The 20,416-nt window shown below is 40.6% G+C and overlaps 1 protein-coding gene across 5 annotated transcripts in view; it reads right to left on the bottom strand.

Moving 5' to 3' along the window:
* Positions 1-20,416, bottom strand: part of myo5aa (myosin VAa) — a 154,839-nt gene that overhangs the window by 92,087 nt on the left and 42,336 nt on the right. For all 5 annotated transcript variants that reach the window (XM_069911090.1, XM_069911092.1, XM_069911093.1 and 2 more), the window contains exons 2-5: positions 19,205-19,315; positions 18,503-18,674; positions 11,661-11,805; positions 7,157-7,313 (exon numbers count right to left, since the gene is read on the bottom strand). In XM_069911090.1, coding sequence (XP_069767191.1) covers positions 7,157-7,313; positions 11,661-11,805; positions 18,503-18,674; positions 19,205-19,315 — 585 coding nt within the window. The remainder of the gene's footprint in view (positions 1-7,156; positions 7,314-11,660; positions 11,806-18,502; positions 18,675-19,204; positions 19,316-20,416) is intronic.

Here is a 20,416-nt window from a genome sequence, read left to right as displayed (position 1 = left end):
AACGGCAAAATAAAATCAGCTTCAGGTTTCTCCTTTTAGTCCTGAACAGTCTCCTCATGTTTATCTTACTGAAGTGTTGTAATAAGATATTTCATTATTGTAACAGGAGAAATAGCTTCCTGCACTCATCTCTCACCAACACCTGAAATAAATAGCATTATCAAGCTTGTATTCTTTTGAACAAACTGTGTAGTTTATAGAGAAAAAAAAGGTTTTTTTATTCCAATAGGAACCTAAATTGCACAAAAGGTAGATGGCACACCTGTCAAATTATATCATGTATAATATTTGGAAAAGGATTTTTTTTAAATTGCGTGTATCATAATTTAATCTTTCAATGTTTCACTGAAGCACTTTGCCAGAGCTCATTCAAGACTCAATCAGATGCTTTGTGACAAGTACTTTTGCCAACCTGTGTTAAGCACCCTCCACAAACTTTGCTCTGCACCCACGCAGTCTGTCAGCTGTGATTCAGTCAGTAACAGCCGGAGTTCAACGCCCACTCCAGAAGCCTGAGCACAAAAATTCTAAAGTATCTAAAATATTGCAGTAAAAGTCCTAAAATCTGGACTGCTTGGGGATTGGGTCAGTCCACATTTTCTGGATACTCAGGCAGTACATCTGTGGCACTTACGCAAGGCATGCACGCAAAAGCTGAGAGTCGGTGAGAAGTCCAGATTCTTGGGTGGTCCGGTATTCTGGCATCTCGATTTTCAGTCTTTTAATGTATTCAAGTGCAACTGTTGGAGATGTGGTCTTTGGAGTGGCAGATCAAATCTGGAGATGCACTTTCTCACGGGTGGGTGTGAGGATTCCACAACAATATTTCAAAATGCAGCATGGGAGATTTCAGAATCAGAATTATATCGTCATGAACAAGGAGCAGCATCATGTAGTGCAATCATTCATATAACCACTTTTACGATAATAATTCTTTTTTAAAGTGTACAAAAAGACATTGTCTTTGGTTCATTGATTATTCAGGAACCTGATGGCAGTGGGAAAGAAGCTGTCCTTGTGCCACTGAGTGTTCGTCTTTAGGCTCTTGTACCTTTATCCCGATGGCAGCAGAGTGAAGAGGGCATGGCCTGGGTGGTGGTGCTTTATTAAGACCCCACCTCTTGAAGAAGTCCTTGATAGAGTGAAGGCTAGTGCCTGTGATGTCACAGGGCAAGTTAACAACCTTCGGGAGTTTTTTTCTCGACTTGAGAGTTGGTGCCTCCATATCAGAGTGCTCTCCATGGCGCACATGTAGAAGTTTTCAAGAGTCTTCGGTGACATACCGAATCTCCTTAAGCAGCTAACAAAGTAAAACTGCTGGCGAGCTTTCTTCGTGGTTGCATCGAAATGATGGCTTCAGGACAGATCCTCGGAGATGTTAACACCAAGGAATTTGAAGTTCTTGACCCTCTCCACGACTGAGCCCTTGATCAGGACTAGGTCGAGTTCCCCTGAAGTCCACATTCATCTCCTTCCTTTTGCTAATGTTGAGCACAAGGTTGTTGGCACGAGGCCACTGTCCTGACCAATCATCAGTTATCTGATCATTCTCACACTGCTCCCTAAGGGAGCATACTATGCACAAAATGTCTGTGTTGTCTGCCATATTGGAACAATATTTACAGTTGGAAAACAAACATAAGTGGCTGCAAAACATTTTGGCAGTGAAGAACTGAGAAGCACAATTTCTCTTCACACTTTCCTAATGTGTACTTTCCAAGAAATATAGTATTTTGTCATTTATACAGATGACAATTACCTATACTAAGAGAAGTGACTTCTGGTTGAAGACAACTCACACTAAGCAGTAACTAGCTTACCAAAAAGGTCTCACCGGCTTCCATTTTCTGCCTGGGCTCCACCAGCCCCTGATATTGTCCCAACGTGAGGTAGCAATGCACAGGCAGTTCAGTCTAGTCTTTGCCTGCATTTTTTTCAGGAATAATACACGAGCACAAGAAATTGAAGTCAGATGACCCAAACTCTGAACTGTGATTCAAAAACATTATGGCTGACCCAATCTTGCCTCATTTCCATGTGTCTGCTGTTCCCCACAACCCTCCACTCCCTTTCAACCAGAATTTAACCCCAATCTTGAATATTATAAATAATTCAGCCTCCACATCTCTCTAGAGTCACAAGTTTCACAAAGAATTATGATCCCTAAAATAAGATTCTCCTCATCACCATCTTAAATGGATGATCTCTGAAAATGTATGCCTAGTGCTAGATTTCCCAGGAAGGAGAAAACGTCCTCGCAAAATCTCTGCTGTGCTCCCGCTTTAGAATCTGATATTATTAATAAGGTCTCCTGGCTGGTTATTTCACTTCTTTCCTCTGAAGCATTGACCAGGATTACTATAACTTTACTCCCACACAATTCCCAGATTCAAGTTTATTGTCATCTGATTGTATGTACATAGACAACTGATGAAACATTGTGTCTCCAGACTATAGGGCATACACACAGTACATTCTACTCTACACACCCGCTACTTGGTTCACGTCTCCAGAATGGAGGACCATCGCCTTCCCAAGATCGTATTATATGGCGAGCTCTCCACTGGCCACCGTGACAGAGGTGCACCAAAGAAAAGGTACAAGGACTGCCTAAAGAAATCTCTTGGTGCCTGCCACATTGACCACCGCCAGTGGGCTGATAACGCCTCAAACCGTGCATCTTGGCGCCTCACAGTTTGGCGGGCAGCAGCCTCCTTTGAAGAAGACCGCAGAGCCCACCTCACTGACAAAAGGCAAAGGAGGAAAAACCCAACACCCAACCCCAACCAACCAATTTTCCCTTGCAACCGCTGCAATCGTGTCTGCCTGTCCCGCATCGGACTGGTCAGCCACAAACGAGCCTGCAGCTGACGTGGACTTTTTACCCCCTCCATAAATCTTCGTCCGCGAAGCCAAGCCAAAGAGAAAGAGAAGAGTGCAACGCAACCTGTGCGGTCTGTAAGGAGTTTGTACATCTTTCCCGTGCTTGCATGGGTTTCCTCTGGGGGCTCTGGTTTCCTCTCACCATTCAAAAACATACCACAGTTGTAGGTCAATTGGGTGTAATTAGGCCGAAAGGACCCTGCTACTGTGCTGCATGTTTAAATTTAACATTTAAGATCCATTGGCACACTTTCATGGAGTGTGACTAGAGTTATCCAAAGGACCAAAAACATTGGCTTAAATGGACTAGATCAAGAAAATAATTTAAGAAAACAATTCAAGACTTTGGGGGAGAAAAAAAAAACTAGAAAATATACAGTTGAGAACAAAGGAATTGTGTGAAATGTGTCAAGTTGACAGATTCTTGAAGCACCATCTCCATCAACCAAGTAAAACATGAAAGTCTGCAGACCCCGCAATTGAAGTTTAAAGCACAAAGCTGGGGAAACTCAGCAGGTCAAACAGCGTCCTTTATATAGCAAAGATAAAGATATATAACGGATTGTGGCAGGTATTAATGTGATGCTATGTCGAAGGTATGTCGTGTTTGGTTTACGGATTGCGATCTGTCTAAACTAATAATTTCTGAGGCTGGTACATATTTGTATTCCCTGGGGCAGAAAGTTGAATAGAAGTTAACAAGCAACCTGGGAGGAATTTTATTTCCAATGTAAGCAATGACCATAAAAATATTTCAAGTTTGAGCTCTTCATCAAGGTATGGATCATCCATCATCTTACCAGGCCCTCAAATCTGTCCCCTTCGTTCACTGTGTCAAATGTTTCACCCACTCCTTGCCTGAAGAAATGTGTTGCAAGACTTGTTTCCTCCCAAACCCCAAAGCCATGCAGATTGGTAAGTGTCTGCTAGAAATTCTCACTAGTGATTGACAGGAGGATCGGGGGACTTATTGAGCACATGAGAAAGAACAGATTCTAAGGGTCAGAAAAATGAATTAAAAGAGCTTCTAAGTAAAGGCATGAATTTGGTGGGCTGATGGCATTCTATATCTGCAGACATGAAGGTAACTCAAACTGGAAAGAATATTTTTATAGTAATTGCTTACATTGGAAATAAAATTCCTCCCAGGCTGCTTGTTAACTTCTATTCAACTTTCTGCCCCAGGGAATACAAATATGTACCAACCTCAGAAATTATTAGTTTCAACAGATCATAATCTGTAAACCAAACACCACATACCTTTGACATAGCATCACATTAACATCTGTCAATCCAAAATCTCACTAGAATAGGTGAGCAAATACCAAAAGGAAAAGAAAGTAAACAGTAAAAGGGAGAACTCGCATGCTATCTAGCGACCGCCACAATCCGTGCCACAAAGCTGTGGTACACCCAAATAGAATGGTTGAAGTTTACACAAAGTTCATTCTTGTAACTGACTGTCTCAAGCATTCTCAGAACATCCAAGTTATCACTTTTAAAAGCTAAATTTTCTATTTTCCTTTGATGCTAGTTTGAAAATGGAGTGTGACTTTAGTTATTCTATTAACTTTTACAAGAGTATCAACAACTAATAAATCATACAGCTAAACAGGAAAGTCTTCCGACACTGGGATTGTAGTGCAATATATCAAAGCACTGGAGAAACTCACCAGTTCATTCAGCATTAATAGGAAGCAAAGAGTAACTGTGGACAGACATCCATTGCCTTGCCAACATATCTGTCCATGGTCTCATGTACTGCCAGATTGAGGTCACCTATAAACCTATAACACCACCTATAACACCTTTTGTTGGTCTGGATTCCTCCCCCATTGTTTGAATTCTGACTTTCTGACATATCCTGCTTTTGCCTTTTCGGATTTTTCCTTGAAGGGCTCAGGCCCGAAACGTCAGCAATATATCTTTGTCACCTATAACTGGTGAAGTGACCAGCTGAGTTCCTCTCGCACAATATACACATCACTCAATGCAAATTCACATTCACACATGCAATAAACTCAACACTTCCGTTCTTCCTATTTGCACGTAACTCGGCACAATCTACTGCACAATCAGACTTCATAATTAAACTTAACAGTGCTTGTCTCAGTAGACAAATTACAAGTATTAGTTACTTGAGCGGGGTCCATTTCTTGACAACTCTGAAAATCCTCTAGATCCCTTTCATCTATATACAGGAACATTAGTGGAGCACTTGTACTCATGGATATACTCAGACACATGAGCTTTTTATTTAAGCAACTTAAGAACTTGAAGGAACAGTATATCCATAAATAACTCTACAGGCTTTGATCAATTACATACTTGCTGAGTTGTAGCTTTAAAAATACAATTAGGGTTTTGTAATCACCTCCTCTTTCAAGGAAGTAGTTAAAACACACTGAAGTGAAGAGAACTGAGCAGATAACCTTGAAGCATGTATGCTTGTGATTGGAATGCCAATGTGATTTGCCTTTTGGGGAATCAAAGTTTTCGTATTCCACGTCTTGGCAGAACATACCATGATCACACTTTTAAAATGGGAGCAGTCTTACAAAAGTAACACAAAGCCAAGGTTAAGTCCTCGAGAGACAAGAGATTGCAGGTACAAGCCGAGGGCACCCGTAAATTGGCAGAGAAACACCTAATATTCCTATCGGATGGCACTACCTTCTTAGGTTTCTGTTAAACCACTCCTCGCTCTCCCTCCTCCTTTCCTCTAGCTCTCGAGCCTTACTTCACCCCCGTTTACTGTTGTACCCTTCCCTACCCACCTCTTACCTGTGCTCTTCTCCTGGCACTCGCCCCCACCCCCCCACCATTTTATTTAGGTGCCTGCCCTACATTTTGCTCATACCTTGCTGAAGGGCTCAAGCCCGAAACGTTGCTTCTGATTCTTTATCTTTACTATTGAAAGTATACTGTTGGACCTGCTGAGTTTCTCCAGCATCGTGCTTTTACTTCGATCAGTTTCTGCGGGCGTCCATGTTTTACTCAGACTGCAGATGCTGCAATCTGGAACAAAACACAAATTGCTGGAGGAAATCAAGGAGCTGACCAGTGTCTGGGAAGGCAACAGAACAGCTGACATTTTGGGTGAAGACCTTGCATATTGTGGAGAGATAGCCTCTGTAAGGAGACTAGAGGAAGTCAAGGGCACTGCTCTTTAAGCTTGTAAACTAATGGCATAGCAATAGCAGGAAAATTATTGGGAAAACTTCCAAGTGATGGGATAATGATTAGTTGGAAAGGAAGGAACTTTTCAAATTTTAAATTTAGACAAACAGCACAGTAGCAGGCCCTTTCGGCCCACAAGTCCATGCCGCCCAATTACACCCAAATGACCCACAACCCCGATACGTTTTGAAAGGTGGGAGGAAACGGGAGCCCTCAGGGAAAATGCACACAGACACAGGGAGAACATACAAACTCCTTACAGACAGCATGGGATTCCAACCTCAGCCCCAATCGCTGACGCTATAACAGCGTTGCGCTAACTGCTACGTCAACTGTGTCATGATCTTGGATCTTGGAGTCCACATACAGTGACTCTGAAGGGACTTTTCTTTGCTTCTTTTTCTCCTATTGTTTGGGGCACCAGGCAATCCTCTTGGTGATTCTTTGTTTGCCTTATGGCAATCAAAAGCTGAAGTGCATTATGTATATTACATTTTTAATTTATTTATTACGTGTCAATAAAAGGAACTTTTCAACATGACATCGTGGAAGGCTTATCTGTCCAATCTGATCACTTTTTGTAAAAAGGCGGTAATGAAGTACATTGATGAAGGAGGTGCAGTAGATGTGGTTTACATGGACTTCAGTGAGGCTTTCAATAAGGTCCCTCATAAGGTGCAGCTCAAATATCTGCCTATACAATTCTCTGATGGTGCACACTAAAGATGTTCTGTGGGGAACACATTATGATAGGCACTTAACCAAAAAGCCACACCTTGTCTTTACCCTTTAGGTCAGTATACCTTTCCAAGGATTGCTTTGGACTGGAACAATCCAGATTGACTGAGTTGTCATAACAATAAAAATTCCCCCACATTTTGAGGCCACATTCATTCCTATTCATTGGGTCCAGTACCTTCCATCCCTGGGAAGGATAAAACAAAGTTAGCTGTCCAACTCTTTTTGTCAAGGTCAGACTTTGCAGCAAATCAGGAATAACATGGCTTGTTTTTCTGGGGAATACTCCTCTGCCAACCTTGAAATGCTGCAGATAGTCCTTTTAACTGGAGTGCTTTCCCAGCTGGAATCTTACCTCCATGATAGGGTTGGAGGCCAGGACCTTCTCTTCCACATTGGTCTCACTCGCAGAACCACTGACCGTTGCAAAGTACCGCATGGCGTATTTAGCCGAGACTGTTTTCCCTGCTCCAGACTCTCCACTTACAATGATGGATTGATTCCTTTCATCCCTAAAACACAGGTTATAAACCACGACATATAATCAACAGCAATGAAAATGTCTTCTGCCTTCTCAAGAAAAAACAGGCACTTATCACAATTATTGGCAATATGTTCCACAGCAAGGGATCTGAAGTCAGATAAAATCAGTTTCTGGCCAGAGTTTTTGTTCCCAAATGATGGCGCAAAAGGAAAATAGTAAAGCGTCGTATGTAAGGAAATCCATCTTGTAATAAGAAGTTAAAGTTTCTCACAATCATCAAGAAAATGGAAATTTAACCTTTCCTTCAGAGAATGGGAGAGAAAAGGGATCAGAAGAATAGAAAATTGTTTTTCGGGAAATAAATTATTATTTGAACAAATGAAGTACAAATATGGTATAACTCACGGTACGATGTTTGCATATCATCAACTGAAAACCTACTTGAAGGACAAATTGGGAAACAGGCTGAGGTTACGAGAAGGAAGCAATTTTGAATATGTGATTTCAGACACAATGATAATTAAAAGATTTATAACAAACATCAAGCTGCAAGAGAAAGAGAACGAGGAAACAAACTGTAAACTAAAACAAAATGGGAACAAGATCTAAACATAAAGAATGAAACATGGGAAAAGCTATGCTCCGGAAATGAGAAATACAATAAACACGAGGTTACGCATGATACAATGTAATTGGTTACACAGGCTATACACCAAGCCCCAAAAGTTAAATAAATGGGACCCAACAGTATCAGACAGATGTTTTCGCTGTAAGAAGGAAACGGGGACAACAGTACATGCAATTTGGGCATGAGAGAAAGTGGAAAAGTTTTGGGAAGATCTAAACCAGGTATTAAATAAAATCACAAAAAGCAACATACCAAAAAATCCAGAGATCTTTCTTCTAAGTAATATAAGAAGTAAAGAACTTGGACTCGATTTGGATGGAACACAATGATAGCCTTAGCAGTAGCAAAAAAATGTATTATGTCATTATATTGAGCACCATCATCAAAATGTCTCCTTGAGTCAATTAAAACGATCACAGTACAAAGGAGTGAGTCTTGGAAGGAGTGAATAAGGGTTCATCAAAGAGGTGGCTTTCAAGGTGGATCTTAAGGAGAGGCTGGTATAGGAATGAAATTCTGTGCAGGGTTTGGGATAATGGGAGATGCTATTAGTGATTTTGGAGATGGGGACAGGCCACTTCCAAATTAATGCAGAGTTTGGGGTATCTGGACTTGGATAGATAAGTGGAAATCAGATCACTTTTACCAAGACTTTGTTTCCATTGTCTGCTCTAACTGTGCAGACATAACTGGCCTGGGGTTTGTAGTGAAGAATAGTGGTGGGGTTAATTAGCACTTAATGTCACAAAGGAAAAACCTTCCAGAATCTTCACCAGTTTAAGATGTATTAACTTGTATTGTTAACTGTTGCATTCCACCACAGGGGGCACTGTTTTGCCCTTCTGCATTGCAATGTGGAGAAATTTGTTCTATTCAAGATTCTTTTATTGTAATGAAACAGAAAATAGAGAAATTTGGGAATTTATTGACAGTTCTCATTGTAACCATCTGTGAAAATGTTGCACTTTGTTGCATGTGCTTCCAGTGTTTCAGCCGCCAAAACAACTTTGCCTAGTTTGCAAATTATCAAATATCATCGGGGAGAGAAAAAAAGTAAATGCAAAGGTTGGTAAGCGGGGAGCCTTCTGAGATGAAATTTTGTGACTACAGAGTTCATATGTTCCTGTCAGAATTGCAGGTAAGATGTACGGAAGGTGTATGGAACCTTGGTTTTCAAGAGATATTGAGACCCTGGTTAAGAAGAAGAAGAGCGGGACCATTGCCTGAAGAGGGCGCACAAAATCAGTGAACTGGTGCGGACTTGAAAGGCCAACATGGCTTGTTTCTGCTCCGTAAATGGTTATATGGTTATATGTCAACCTGGAAATTAGAAGTTAGCCTGAGAATACAGCAATGGTAAATAGAAATGAATAAATGTATTCCATTGGAAAAAATAATATATAATTTAAGAAATCACATCACAATATTCGAACAAATTTGTGAACCGTATATGGAACAGAGGAGTCCTATCGCGGACCTCCACCACCTAAAATGACAGAAGGAGAAGACGACGAAAAGAACTGGCCCAGTATGTAAAAGTAGATGACACAAATTTCTTGTTTATTTTCATTGTGTGATGACACTGCTTAATGGGTTTAATGTATCATATATGTTGAACGTTGATTGGTTGGGGGGGGGGGGGGTGAAGAAGGGAGGGGGGAAAAGGGGAGAAAATGACACTGTATATTCAAGAGGGAAATGTTTGTGTGTATTTTGGTCAGTATGGTTCATAGTGTGAAAAATAAAAAAAATAAAAAAATTTAAATTAAAAAAAATTGGAAACTATCATTCCAAAATGTCAAACTGCAGGGGATCTTCTGCATGCAATATACTGTCGACTGGTTCAGTGTTGTCCAATCCAGTGAGAATCTTTTGCGGTTAATGATCCAAACATAAGTAAAGGATGCGCAATCAGTTGAAGAAGCTTCATTTGTTCCTTGAGACAAAACAGCACGATTGAATGTCAGTTCAAGAGAAAGTCTTGTTGCCCATCCACCTTGTGGCATCATTAATTCTAATTGCAGTAAAAACCCTTTTTATTTAGAATTCAAGCAACTGGCAAAAAAAAGAGGAAAATAAATTAAAAATTAAAATTGTAAAACTAAATGTTCTATGAAGTAACATAAACCTTTGGTGAAGATGGGAGCAAATATTCAGTCAGTGGAGGGCCTTGGTCGTGCTTTGCTCATAGCAGCTGTTTGAATAAATTTTGAATAAAGTTGTGTCACCCAGGATGAAGAGCTAATTGATGTCACTCGCTGTTGGGGTGACTCTCTTGAAGTGTCTCATTACCTGCTTAGTAAGAGTCTTTATTTTTATTTAGTGTATTAGTCAGGATTTATCTGTAAACTTGAGGGAATGTTACTGTCCATCTTTCGGGCGGCTCCGTGGAGGGGAAGGAACCAGCAGATGCAGCAACAATGAAATGTTTTCAAAGAATATAACTGAAAATAAAGTAAAATGCTTTAAGCTTTATATATTCATGCAGGCGAAGTTTGCTCAGTTTAAGTACAGTATAGTATTTTTATTCTTAATGCAAGTGTATTAGCTAGGGATTTTAAGAGTATGTCTCAAGCAACTGGAAAACCCACTTATCCAGTATCTACCAATTCGTGTAGGTGCCAGATACCAGAGCTTTTTCTGAATACAGTTTCCAAGTCAAATGACTCCAGAAATTCAACCAGGTACTTCCATGAAATCTCACGGGAAGTTAATCAACAGGATTCCCAATCAGGTGCTTGCTCCTTTGCTCCCACAGCAGGTCTAAACTCAGTTTTGGGAACTTGCGTCAGGTAGTTTCCATTACCTCACAGCCACCTCCCACTCAATTCTCTATCAAACTCCATACCCTGTCTCTTCTCAACTTTCTGATTACAATCCCAACCAGATCCCCTGGCCAATGTCCCAATTCAGTGAAGTTAAATCCATATTCCAATATACTGCCATGTGCCCTGATAAAGCACAGAAAAGATGTTCCCAAGAAAGTATTATTCTTCATCTGGGAGTATCATTCACTGATCGAGGGTAGATACTGAATAATGTTACACACTTCCCAACTCGCTAACTGCAACTTCTCCCAAATGACACGCCGTTCCATTCTAATTCACTTTTCCCTTACACGGGAGGAGTACATTCGGCTCATCTATTGTATGCCTTCTCTCAGAGTGATCACATTCTGATAGTCATTGCCCTGTGAACCGTTCTCTTATACGCCCATCAATTCACCACTCACCTACACTGTGATTAGTAGGATTTACACCATAAGTTAGGGTGACATTAACCCTAGTGACGCCACTATACAACTGAATTATAAAACAGGATGAGGCTGAGGCATCTATTCCTGGTGTTAATGCATGTGTCTGTAGGAAAATAAACAGGTAAAAAATGCAATAGTTTAAAATTGGCACCACCTCACCAGTTAGTTTGCTAATCATGAAACACCAAATCTCAAGCAACCAGAAAATACACTTACCAAGTAAATTAGGTATGATTAAAATAGTGGTTTTCAAACTTTTTCTTTCCACTCCCATATCACCTTAAGTAATCACTTACTAATCACAGAGCACCCATAGCATAGGGATTACTTAAGGTAGTATGTGAGTGGAAAGAAAATGTTTGAAAACCACTGCTCTAAATTAAAAAAAAATCTAAATTCCGATAGATCAACCTGGTGGCACTTTTTTTTTTAAATTAAAAAAAATCTCCACCTACAAGTGCACTCGAAGCTGAATGACTCAAGGCACCAACCTGGCCATCTGCTTGTACGCCTCCTCAGCCACAGCGAAGATGTGGGGGTCCATGTCTCCCATATTCTGCCCACTGTAAGCATTGATGATGTCTTCCCCATAGATGGGCAACTGCTCATATGGATTGATGGCCACCAACACAATACCTAGAACATGGGAAATACTCAAACCATCAAAGATCAAATCCAGATATTATGTTAAATTAATATCTCATCAATGAATGTAAAGAACCATAAAAAAATTCCAATCTCCACAATTTGCATAAATCATTCCTGATTTCCAGAAGCACAGAAAATGAGACATTCACATCAAACTCATTATTGCAAAAAAGTGGTACATAAGTACAGGGAGTGATTAAGGCCAACTGATGCTTTAAGCACAACCTAACAATGGTTCCCTCACGACCCTTCCATTGTCTAAATGACAATTAAGACTCAATAAGTGCTGAATGTTAAATAAATTAATTAAATAAATAGATTAAAGATTCAGTTTTCTTCCCATAACTCTATTAAATATAACCTGTTTATATATATTTTTTTTTTTTTAATTTATTGTGGGTCCTAGTTCAGCTGCACCATGGAAGAAACTCTGTGGTGTCCCCTTCCCTTGGTGCCCTAAGCACATGCTTATTTTGTTTAATGGTTAATCCAGGCCTGCATAAGTAAAAGATCAAGTAAGTCAAGTAAATGGCAGTGCTGTCTCCAGGAGCCAATGGCCTAATTCTGCTACAAGTTTTACCAACAAACACTGGTTGGAATCCATCGTCATGGCCCATGAAGTAAGATACATGTTTAAAAAAACAAAACAACAAATTTAAAATTAATTTATTGAAAGATACATAAAGTGAGAAAGACAGTATCCTGCTTTGCTTATGTTCTTCCTGAAAGCAGTCATACTGTATATCAGGGGTATACGGTACAAAAATGAGGAATGGGACTGCAGACCATTCTATTTGGAGTCCAAATAATTGGAGCCATGATGGGCCCAAGGACTTTCTCTGGGATGAGTTTCATCAAATCAACAATATTTGTTACTGACAGCTTTGTTTCTATTGGAACTTTAGGCAGGATTTGCTTCCACAGAACCCTGCAACTCTGTCTGTTATGCGCACATAATCCCAGACTTGCAAATAGACTTGGATATTTCTAGAATAGACAACGCCCAACAATAGAAGGAATTCAATCTCTTTTCAGAAAACCATCATGATAAATGAATTTATTGTCAAGACAGGTACACCAAAATCCTGACTTGCAGCTGTCGAACAGATCCTTTGTTTAAAAAACTTCTGCTGTGCTCATTAAATGACCCAAATAAGGAAAGAGATAACAAATTTTAAAAATCAGTTCCACTAGTTAAAAAAATATTTCCACAGTGCAGACAGGTCTTTTTGTGGTGCCTGAGTGGTTTATGTTTAAGGTAGAAAGGGGAAGTTCAAGAGCCTGATAACTATTGAAATGGATTCCCACAGCCAAGTGGTAAAGTACTAGGGAGGAAAGATCAAGTCCCTTAAGTCTGCTCTGCCATTAAGACCACATCTAATTTTCCACCTTAAACTTAATTTCATGCCAATTCATTATCCCCAAGAATTTCCTCACTGACCAAACACCCAGTGTACAATCAGTAAATGCATTCTGCATCTCTCCAGGATGCAAATTCATTATGAATCAAGTAAACTTCATATCAGTCATTGCCAATCTAAAGACCTTTGAAAGGAGTCTATTGAATCTCCTGTGGGGTGGTGGGGGGTGGAAATACATAACATTTTGGCATCAGAGCAGTGGACAAAATCTTGTTCAAACACTATCTACGTCTGTTGGAATCAGGTACATAAAATCACTTTGCCAACCATTCAGAGATTTTGAATACCAATGTTCCAGATTATAAATGTGTTCCCCACAAAGGTGGGAGATCTTACTGGATGAACACATAGCTCACCTCCTCTATCCAAGGCCGGCAACTAGACATAGTCCTCAGAGGGGTGCTGTTGAAGAAAGCAAATCAAGCCCCACAGTTCAGGTAGTCTGCATTGGGAGCTCCGGTTTGCACCTGTAGGCTGACTGCTAAGTCTTATGTAAGCCTAAATGTATATTTGGCAGCTTGAATAAGTGAAATATTTACATTTATAGTTCCAATAATTCTAATATTGGTTTGAACAACTTATTAACAGTTCATCAAGAAAAGTCAGTCAGTCCATGACTAGCCCCTTTTTAGAGGATCATAATTCATGAGAAGAGGAACCAAGCAGATTTGTGACCAAGATGGTCCAGGGTAACTCAAAACAGGTACTAGCTGTTTCTAATAACAGAATAACTATCAATATTCATAGATGAGAAATAAAAATATATAAATTCTTAAAAGAAATCCTCAATGCTATTTTTATCATTAAATTAATGATTTTGTTTATCCTAATTGTCAAAGTTTCATAAAACACAAGAACTTCAAAGGGCAGACTAACAAGAAAGGGTTCTTGAATTTATGTGTGTAAAGACATGCTGAAATTATATAGTTCCATTTTGCTCAGGGTTCTCTATCAGTGTATTGCAAGTTCTGAGTTGTTGTTGTTGCTGTGTAATGTGGAGATACTCTCCTTCCAGAGACATGTCATCAACTTGATTATTGCTATAGTCGATGCAGTCTCACAGTGGTACGTCAGCAATTGGGGCAAACGGCAGTAACGCGAGGTATAAATGTCGGGCTTGAGACCCAATAAAACGCGGAGCTTAACCTGACTACACTTGGAAATGTGTCTTTCTTTCAAGTAGCACATGGCTACAATAACATCAATTTGTAAAAATAGTTACAGGAAAGTCAGAGCAAACTAGATGGGCCAAAGGAGCATTTCATACTGTATCATTCTTGTGGAAAAAAGAATGGACACTGGAAGGTATATAGACTTAAAGGTGTGTGAAGTAAAAGGTTTTAATGTGTTGCCCTTGGCAGAGGATGCATTCTATTGAATGCCCTTGAGTTCAAAATGATTTGCATGCCAAAATATTTTCTTATGTATTTGAGAAAGATAATCAAAGATTGATGTAATGTGCAATTTCATATAAATTTAGCAGTTTCAGGTTTTGTGCTTTTCATTTTTTCTACAAAATATCTGCTTTTGAAAATTGAAGTTGGCAATTTTTTTGGTTGGGGAGGGTGTGCAAGTAGTTGGCCTTGCCTAGGTTGCAAAATAGTCTGGCAATAGTTTCAATAGGTCTGGCAGTGGGAATAAAGGCTTCATCTAAACAAGGTTCTCTGCAGATTACAAATGGCGCCAACTCATTTTTGATTATATCAGTCAATGCAACGTGTGTTGGTGGGACACTACACTGACATTGGTTTGTAGTAAGTCTCAAGTCTATCTGCACTGTTTAACTATTTCCCTTGGTTTGGGAGGGATGGGTGAAAGAGAAACAGGAACAGTTATTCCCTTAAGACTTAGAGGGAGTTTTATACTGGTTCAATAGAGATGGATTCCACCCACACAGGTTAAAGTTAGCTGATAGAATATGCCAGAAAGAAAATGGTCAACATTTATCAATCCTAGCAAGATAAGTTAGCGACACAAGAAGTCTTTATTAAGGGACAAATCAGGCCCAGCCATAGTCCTACCGGTCGGTGTCCAGTGGCATGGAGGCTCTCATTCAAAATGGGAAGACAAGCAAGTTTATTTTGGCAATGTATTTCTTACTCCAGGTGGAAAGTCCAAAGCCAGGTCTTCATAAATCAAGGCAAAGGTGGGAGTCAGACTTAGGTGCAATGATTGACAAACAGTGCTGGTCAGACACGTGTCATGACAGCATGACCTCAATTATTAATATTCAATAGGCTGGTGCGGTATAATTTTCTCCACCAGTTGTATTATACGTCGCAAAACCTGAACAAGGCCAAGCCAGAAATTTCAGATCAATGTTTTAGGTACAGCATAGAGACGGGAACCTTTGTGCACTCAACTTGGTCATGCTCTAAGGTGAGGCTCTTTTGGGTTGAGCTAGGTCAAGTCCTAGAGAAAATCATAGGTAAAAAGTTTCCACAGGACCCAGGGTTGTTCCTGTTGGACATAAGGCATATGATGAAGCTGTCCAAATTTCAAATCCAATTTGTGGTGATCATACTAGCAGTAGCCAGGAAGTACACAGTGGTTACCTGGAAGTCTGTCTCTCATCTAGGCATTGTGCGTTGGAATGCGGAGATGTTCCCCTGAAGAAAATTACCTATAATTTAAGGAAGAAATATAACACCTTCCTTAAAATTTGGCAACTGTACCTGCATCATATAGTGCGGTTACTTGTACTTTGTTGCTCTGTCCGCCCCATCTGCCCACATCTTATGGAGGGAGGTGAACCATTTTAATCAGGTTGAGCCACAAAAAATTAAAGACTTGGAGGCTGGCAGCAGGGTCCTGACAAATCCTACAATTACTGTTTTTTCTTTGGGTTTGTTTTTAATTTTTGTAAAAATTCTTTTAAGTGTAATTATTTTGTTTTTCTGTCCTTATGTCCCTAACTTGTCAGAAAGATAGAGACACTGATAAATGTTACAGGAATAAAGGATGAAGGCTAATTTATTGATGCTTTATCTTTTTCTGAGATGATTGTCTATTTAATTTTGTCTTTGTATGTAGTATTTGTGAAGTGGGGGTGGGAATTGGACTTGTTGTTGAAGCTTGTATATAATTGGAGAATGTAGTATGTTTTTTTAAAATTATGGATTGTTGACATTGTTTGAGTTTGATAAATTATAAATAAAATATTTTTTGAAAAGAAATTGTTTTAGCCCTGGAGATGCAGGGTGGGAATGGATCTAATCCACTGCACTACTGTCATGGAAGTGGATTCAATCACTTGCCGGTAATCCATACTGTATAGTGGAATTAAGGAACAGGGACACTAAGGCAGGAGCAGCAAGCACAAGAGGACAAAGCAGGTTTAGGGCAGACATCAGGGGTAAGTTCTTTTTAAAAACACAGTTGTGGGTTTCTGGAATGCATAGCCAGGGATGGTGGTGGAGACTGAAACATTAGAGGTGTTTAAGAGACGTCAAGCTCTTCAGCGCTTGACGTTCATGCTTTGCGGAAACTGCCAAAATGTTTGGCCTGGAAGTCAGCCTGAAGAAAACTGAGGTCCTCCATCAGCCAGCTCCCCACCATGATTACCAGCCCCCCCACATCTCCATCGGGCACACAAAACTCAAAACGGTCAACCAGTTTACCTATCTCGGCTGCACCATTTCATCAGATGCAAGGATCGACAATGAGATAGACAACAGACTCGCCAAGGCAAATAGCGCCTTTGGAAGACTACACAAAAGAGTCTGGAAAAACAACCAACTGAAAAACCTCACAAAGATAAGCGTATACAGAGCCGTTGTCATACCCACACTCCTGTTCGGCTCCGAATCATGGGTCCTCTACCGGCACCACCTACGGCTCCTAGAACGCTTCCACCAGCGTTGTCTCCGCTCCATCCTCAACATCCATTGGAGCGCTTACATCCCTAACGTCGAAGTACTCGAGATGGCAGAGGTCGACAGCATCGAGTCCACGCTGCTGAAGATCCAGCTGCGCTGGGTGGGTCACGTCTCCAGAATGGAGGACCATCGCCTTCCCAAGATCGTGTTATATGGCGAGCTCTCCACTGGCCACCGTGACAGAGGTGCACCAAAGAAAAGGTACAAGGACTGCCTAAAGAAATCTCTTGGTGCCTGCCACATTGACCACCACCAGTGGGCTGATATCGCCTCAAACCGAGCATCTTGGCGCCTCACAGTTTGGCGGGCAGCAACCTCCTTTGAAGAAGACCGCAGAGCCTACCTCACTGAAATAAGGCAAAGGAGGAAAAACCCAACACCCAACCCCAACCCACCAATTTTCCCCTGCAACCGCTGCAATCGTGTCTGCCTGTCCCGCATCGGACTTGTCAGCCACAAACGAGCCTGCAGCTGACGTGGACTTTTTACCCCCTCCATAAATCTTCGTTCGCGAAGCCAAGCCAAAGAAAGAAAAGAGACAGGCATATGGATGAAAGAAAAATAGAGGGTTATGAGGGAGGAAGGGTTTTGCTTTTTTTATTCTGATAGTAATATATAGGTTAGCACAATATCGAGGACCAAACGGCCTGCACTGCCCCGTAGTCCTCTACATTCTATGAAACAGGGACCACTATAGACCATTCCTGTGCAAATTACTTAATTGCTTTAACCAAGGGAGACCAATTCAAAGGAACATTTATTCAGCATACTAGAAGGAAAGAATCTGCAAAATATGTCAGGAGAAAAGAGTACCAATCTATCTGATCATGTCATCCCACAACAGACTGGCAATAAAGTGAAGGATCAGCTGTTTGTAAAAGTCCTCAGTACAATTGATCATATGGCAGTTCTTCCATCGAAGGCCCACCTTTCCTCAAAAGTCTTCATTTGAGCTGGAATAGTTTCAACATTTTCAATAATTCTGCAGAAGAAAATGATGCCTTTTTTTTCCCAACTGGAAAAGAATGAAATGACAACAGCTGTGAGTGAACGGTTCACTTCCCCAAAACAGAATCGGGGATTGGAGCAAGACCTGGTTAAAGAACTGAAGTGAGCTGAAAACACTGAAATCTGATCATTCCAACAACCATAATTTCTCACTCATTTTACATACAGCTTGGTTAAGCTATTCAGACATTACATGATTCCAATGGAAACCAGACATGCCAAAAGGAAGCTCGTGACTCATCGTCAGTGCTGAAGGCAACCTAGTCGCAAACTCATTAAAATTGCTCTACAATTCCAGATCTACCCAATTTGAGCTCAGTTTATTCTTGGACTCTAGACGTCACCAGCAGTGTGAGATTAGAAGACCACCTCACTTACCACAGTAAGTGTAGATGAGTTTGGAATCCATGAAGCGCACTTTGAGGTTGTGCAGAACCGCCGGTTCGTGGAGGTAACTGAGCGCTGTGAGGTCATTTTCACCCACGAGTATGTCAGGATTCCGCAGTGGTGGAAGCTCCTTAGTTTTTGAATCAATTCGATATTGAGTTTCCTGTAATAGCAGAAAATACAAGAAATTGCATAGTCTTAACAACCATGGTATAGGTGGTGAACTTTGGTTTCCCGACAGTCCTTGACACTTTGCCCAAATTGCATGGAGTTTGCATTCCACTGACCATTCATCAGAAACTTGGAAGACCTCTCCCCCCCACCCACAGCAATGAGTTATTTCCAAGACAGTCCAAGTATTATGTACACAAGTGAAGTGGGATGCAAGTTATCGAATTCTGTTTCATTACGTTACTTACTAAAAACATTTCTTCCACAGTGTCCAGTTTTGCCATACGGCTGGAAAATGAATAAAAATAGATTGGCTCCCATTTCCACCTTTTATCAAGGAGAAGGCTTGTCAGGTTATGGCCTATAGACAAGTTTTTTTTTGGGGGGGGATAAAAGGGGAAGTATTGCATGTATGAATGCAGGAATCACTGCAAATCCTGACATCTAAATTAGGGGAGGATAAACATGTTCCTATAGTCCTTAACAACCTAAACATCAAGTATCACTATCCCACCAATTTACCTGTTCATCTTCTAATTTCAGATGAAGCACTGTGTCTCCTAGCTTGTAGTCTTTGAGTAGCTCGGCAGATTTCCAGACATCCACTGTATCAGGAATCCATACCCTGGCAAACTGCAACACACAAGGGGGCAGGGGCAGAATGAGAACAAGTTACAGTGAAGGGAGACTGTAAAAATGGAATATTAATTGATCTCAATTCTTCATCAAAAACTGAACTACCTGGGGGCTAACATGCCAATCACTGAAATAGTTATCGAAATGCTAACTTACCCACCTGAGAATTTGCTCAGTTCTCATAGCTCTACTATTTAATGCAACCCTCTATTCATGATGAACATGCTGGAACAATTTGCTTATACAAGTCACAGCAACAAACGCTACACGTAGGTGTTTCACATCTCACCTGTAGGTGAATGCCAAGTAATGGATAAGAAACTGAATGCTCCCTTTATTTAAAAAAAATCACAAACTTCGCAGAGAGGAGGAGCGGAGGAAGAGTTGAGGGGGAGGGGGCTTGTTTGTGTAGGCTCGCAGCACATGGAGAGTGGAGGAAGAGTCAAGGGCCCTTGCCTGTGCTTGATTGTAACATGTAGCACGAAGGAGGGTCAGGCTCAAAATGTCAGTAATATAGCTTTACCTCCTATGCGAGACCAGCCGAGTTCCTGCACTATTTCTGTGTGTGTTTATTTGAATTTTGCAGTGTACTTGACAGCTTGGATTGCAGATCATGCTGTGCAGACTGTCTGCTTTTCAAGTTCACATCAACATCCGAAACAGAGCAAAAAAAAAAAACATCCGAAACAGAGCAAGAAGCAGAGCAACAGATACCCTACTATACGCACTTCAGACTTCTATTAAATCATGATGATAAATCGTCAGCATTTTAAACTCTGAGACAATGGAACAGAAAGGTTCATAAAAACAAAAACAATTTTGAATTAAACATTGATCTTTTCAAATAGGAGAACATTTCGAAAACCATCTGTACATTGGACCGTCAGCAGAAAAATGGAACAGAGCTTCCTCCACATTTATTCCTGGCAGAGAACCTGCAAGAACTCGCACTGAAACTGAGAATTCCTACCAGTAAAGAGACAAACACTATCTGCAAAGCTCTGCCCTGTAAAATGGGCCTAATCAACAGGTAAACACAATGGAGCTAGAAATTTCTCTGGGTGCCAAAAGGTTCTGGGGAGAGATCTCACCCCCATT

The sequence above is a fragment of the Narcine bancroftii genome, chromosome 14, assembly GCF_036971445.1.
Source record: "Narcine bancroftii isolate sNarBan1 chromosome 14, sNarBan1.hap1, whole genome shotgun sequence".
NCBI lineage: Eukaryota > Metazoa > Chordata > Chondrichthyes > Torpediniformes > Narcinidae > Narcine > Narcine bancroftii.
The sequence above is the reverse complement of the archived record's forward strand: the minus strand, read 5'-3'. Positions and strand labels throughout refer to the sequence as shown.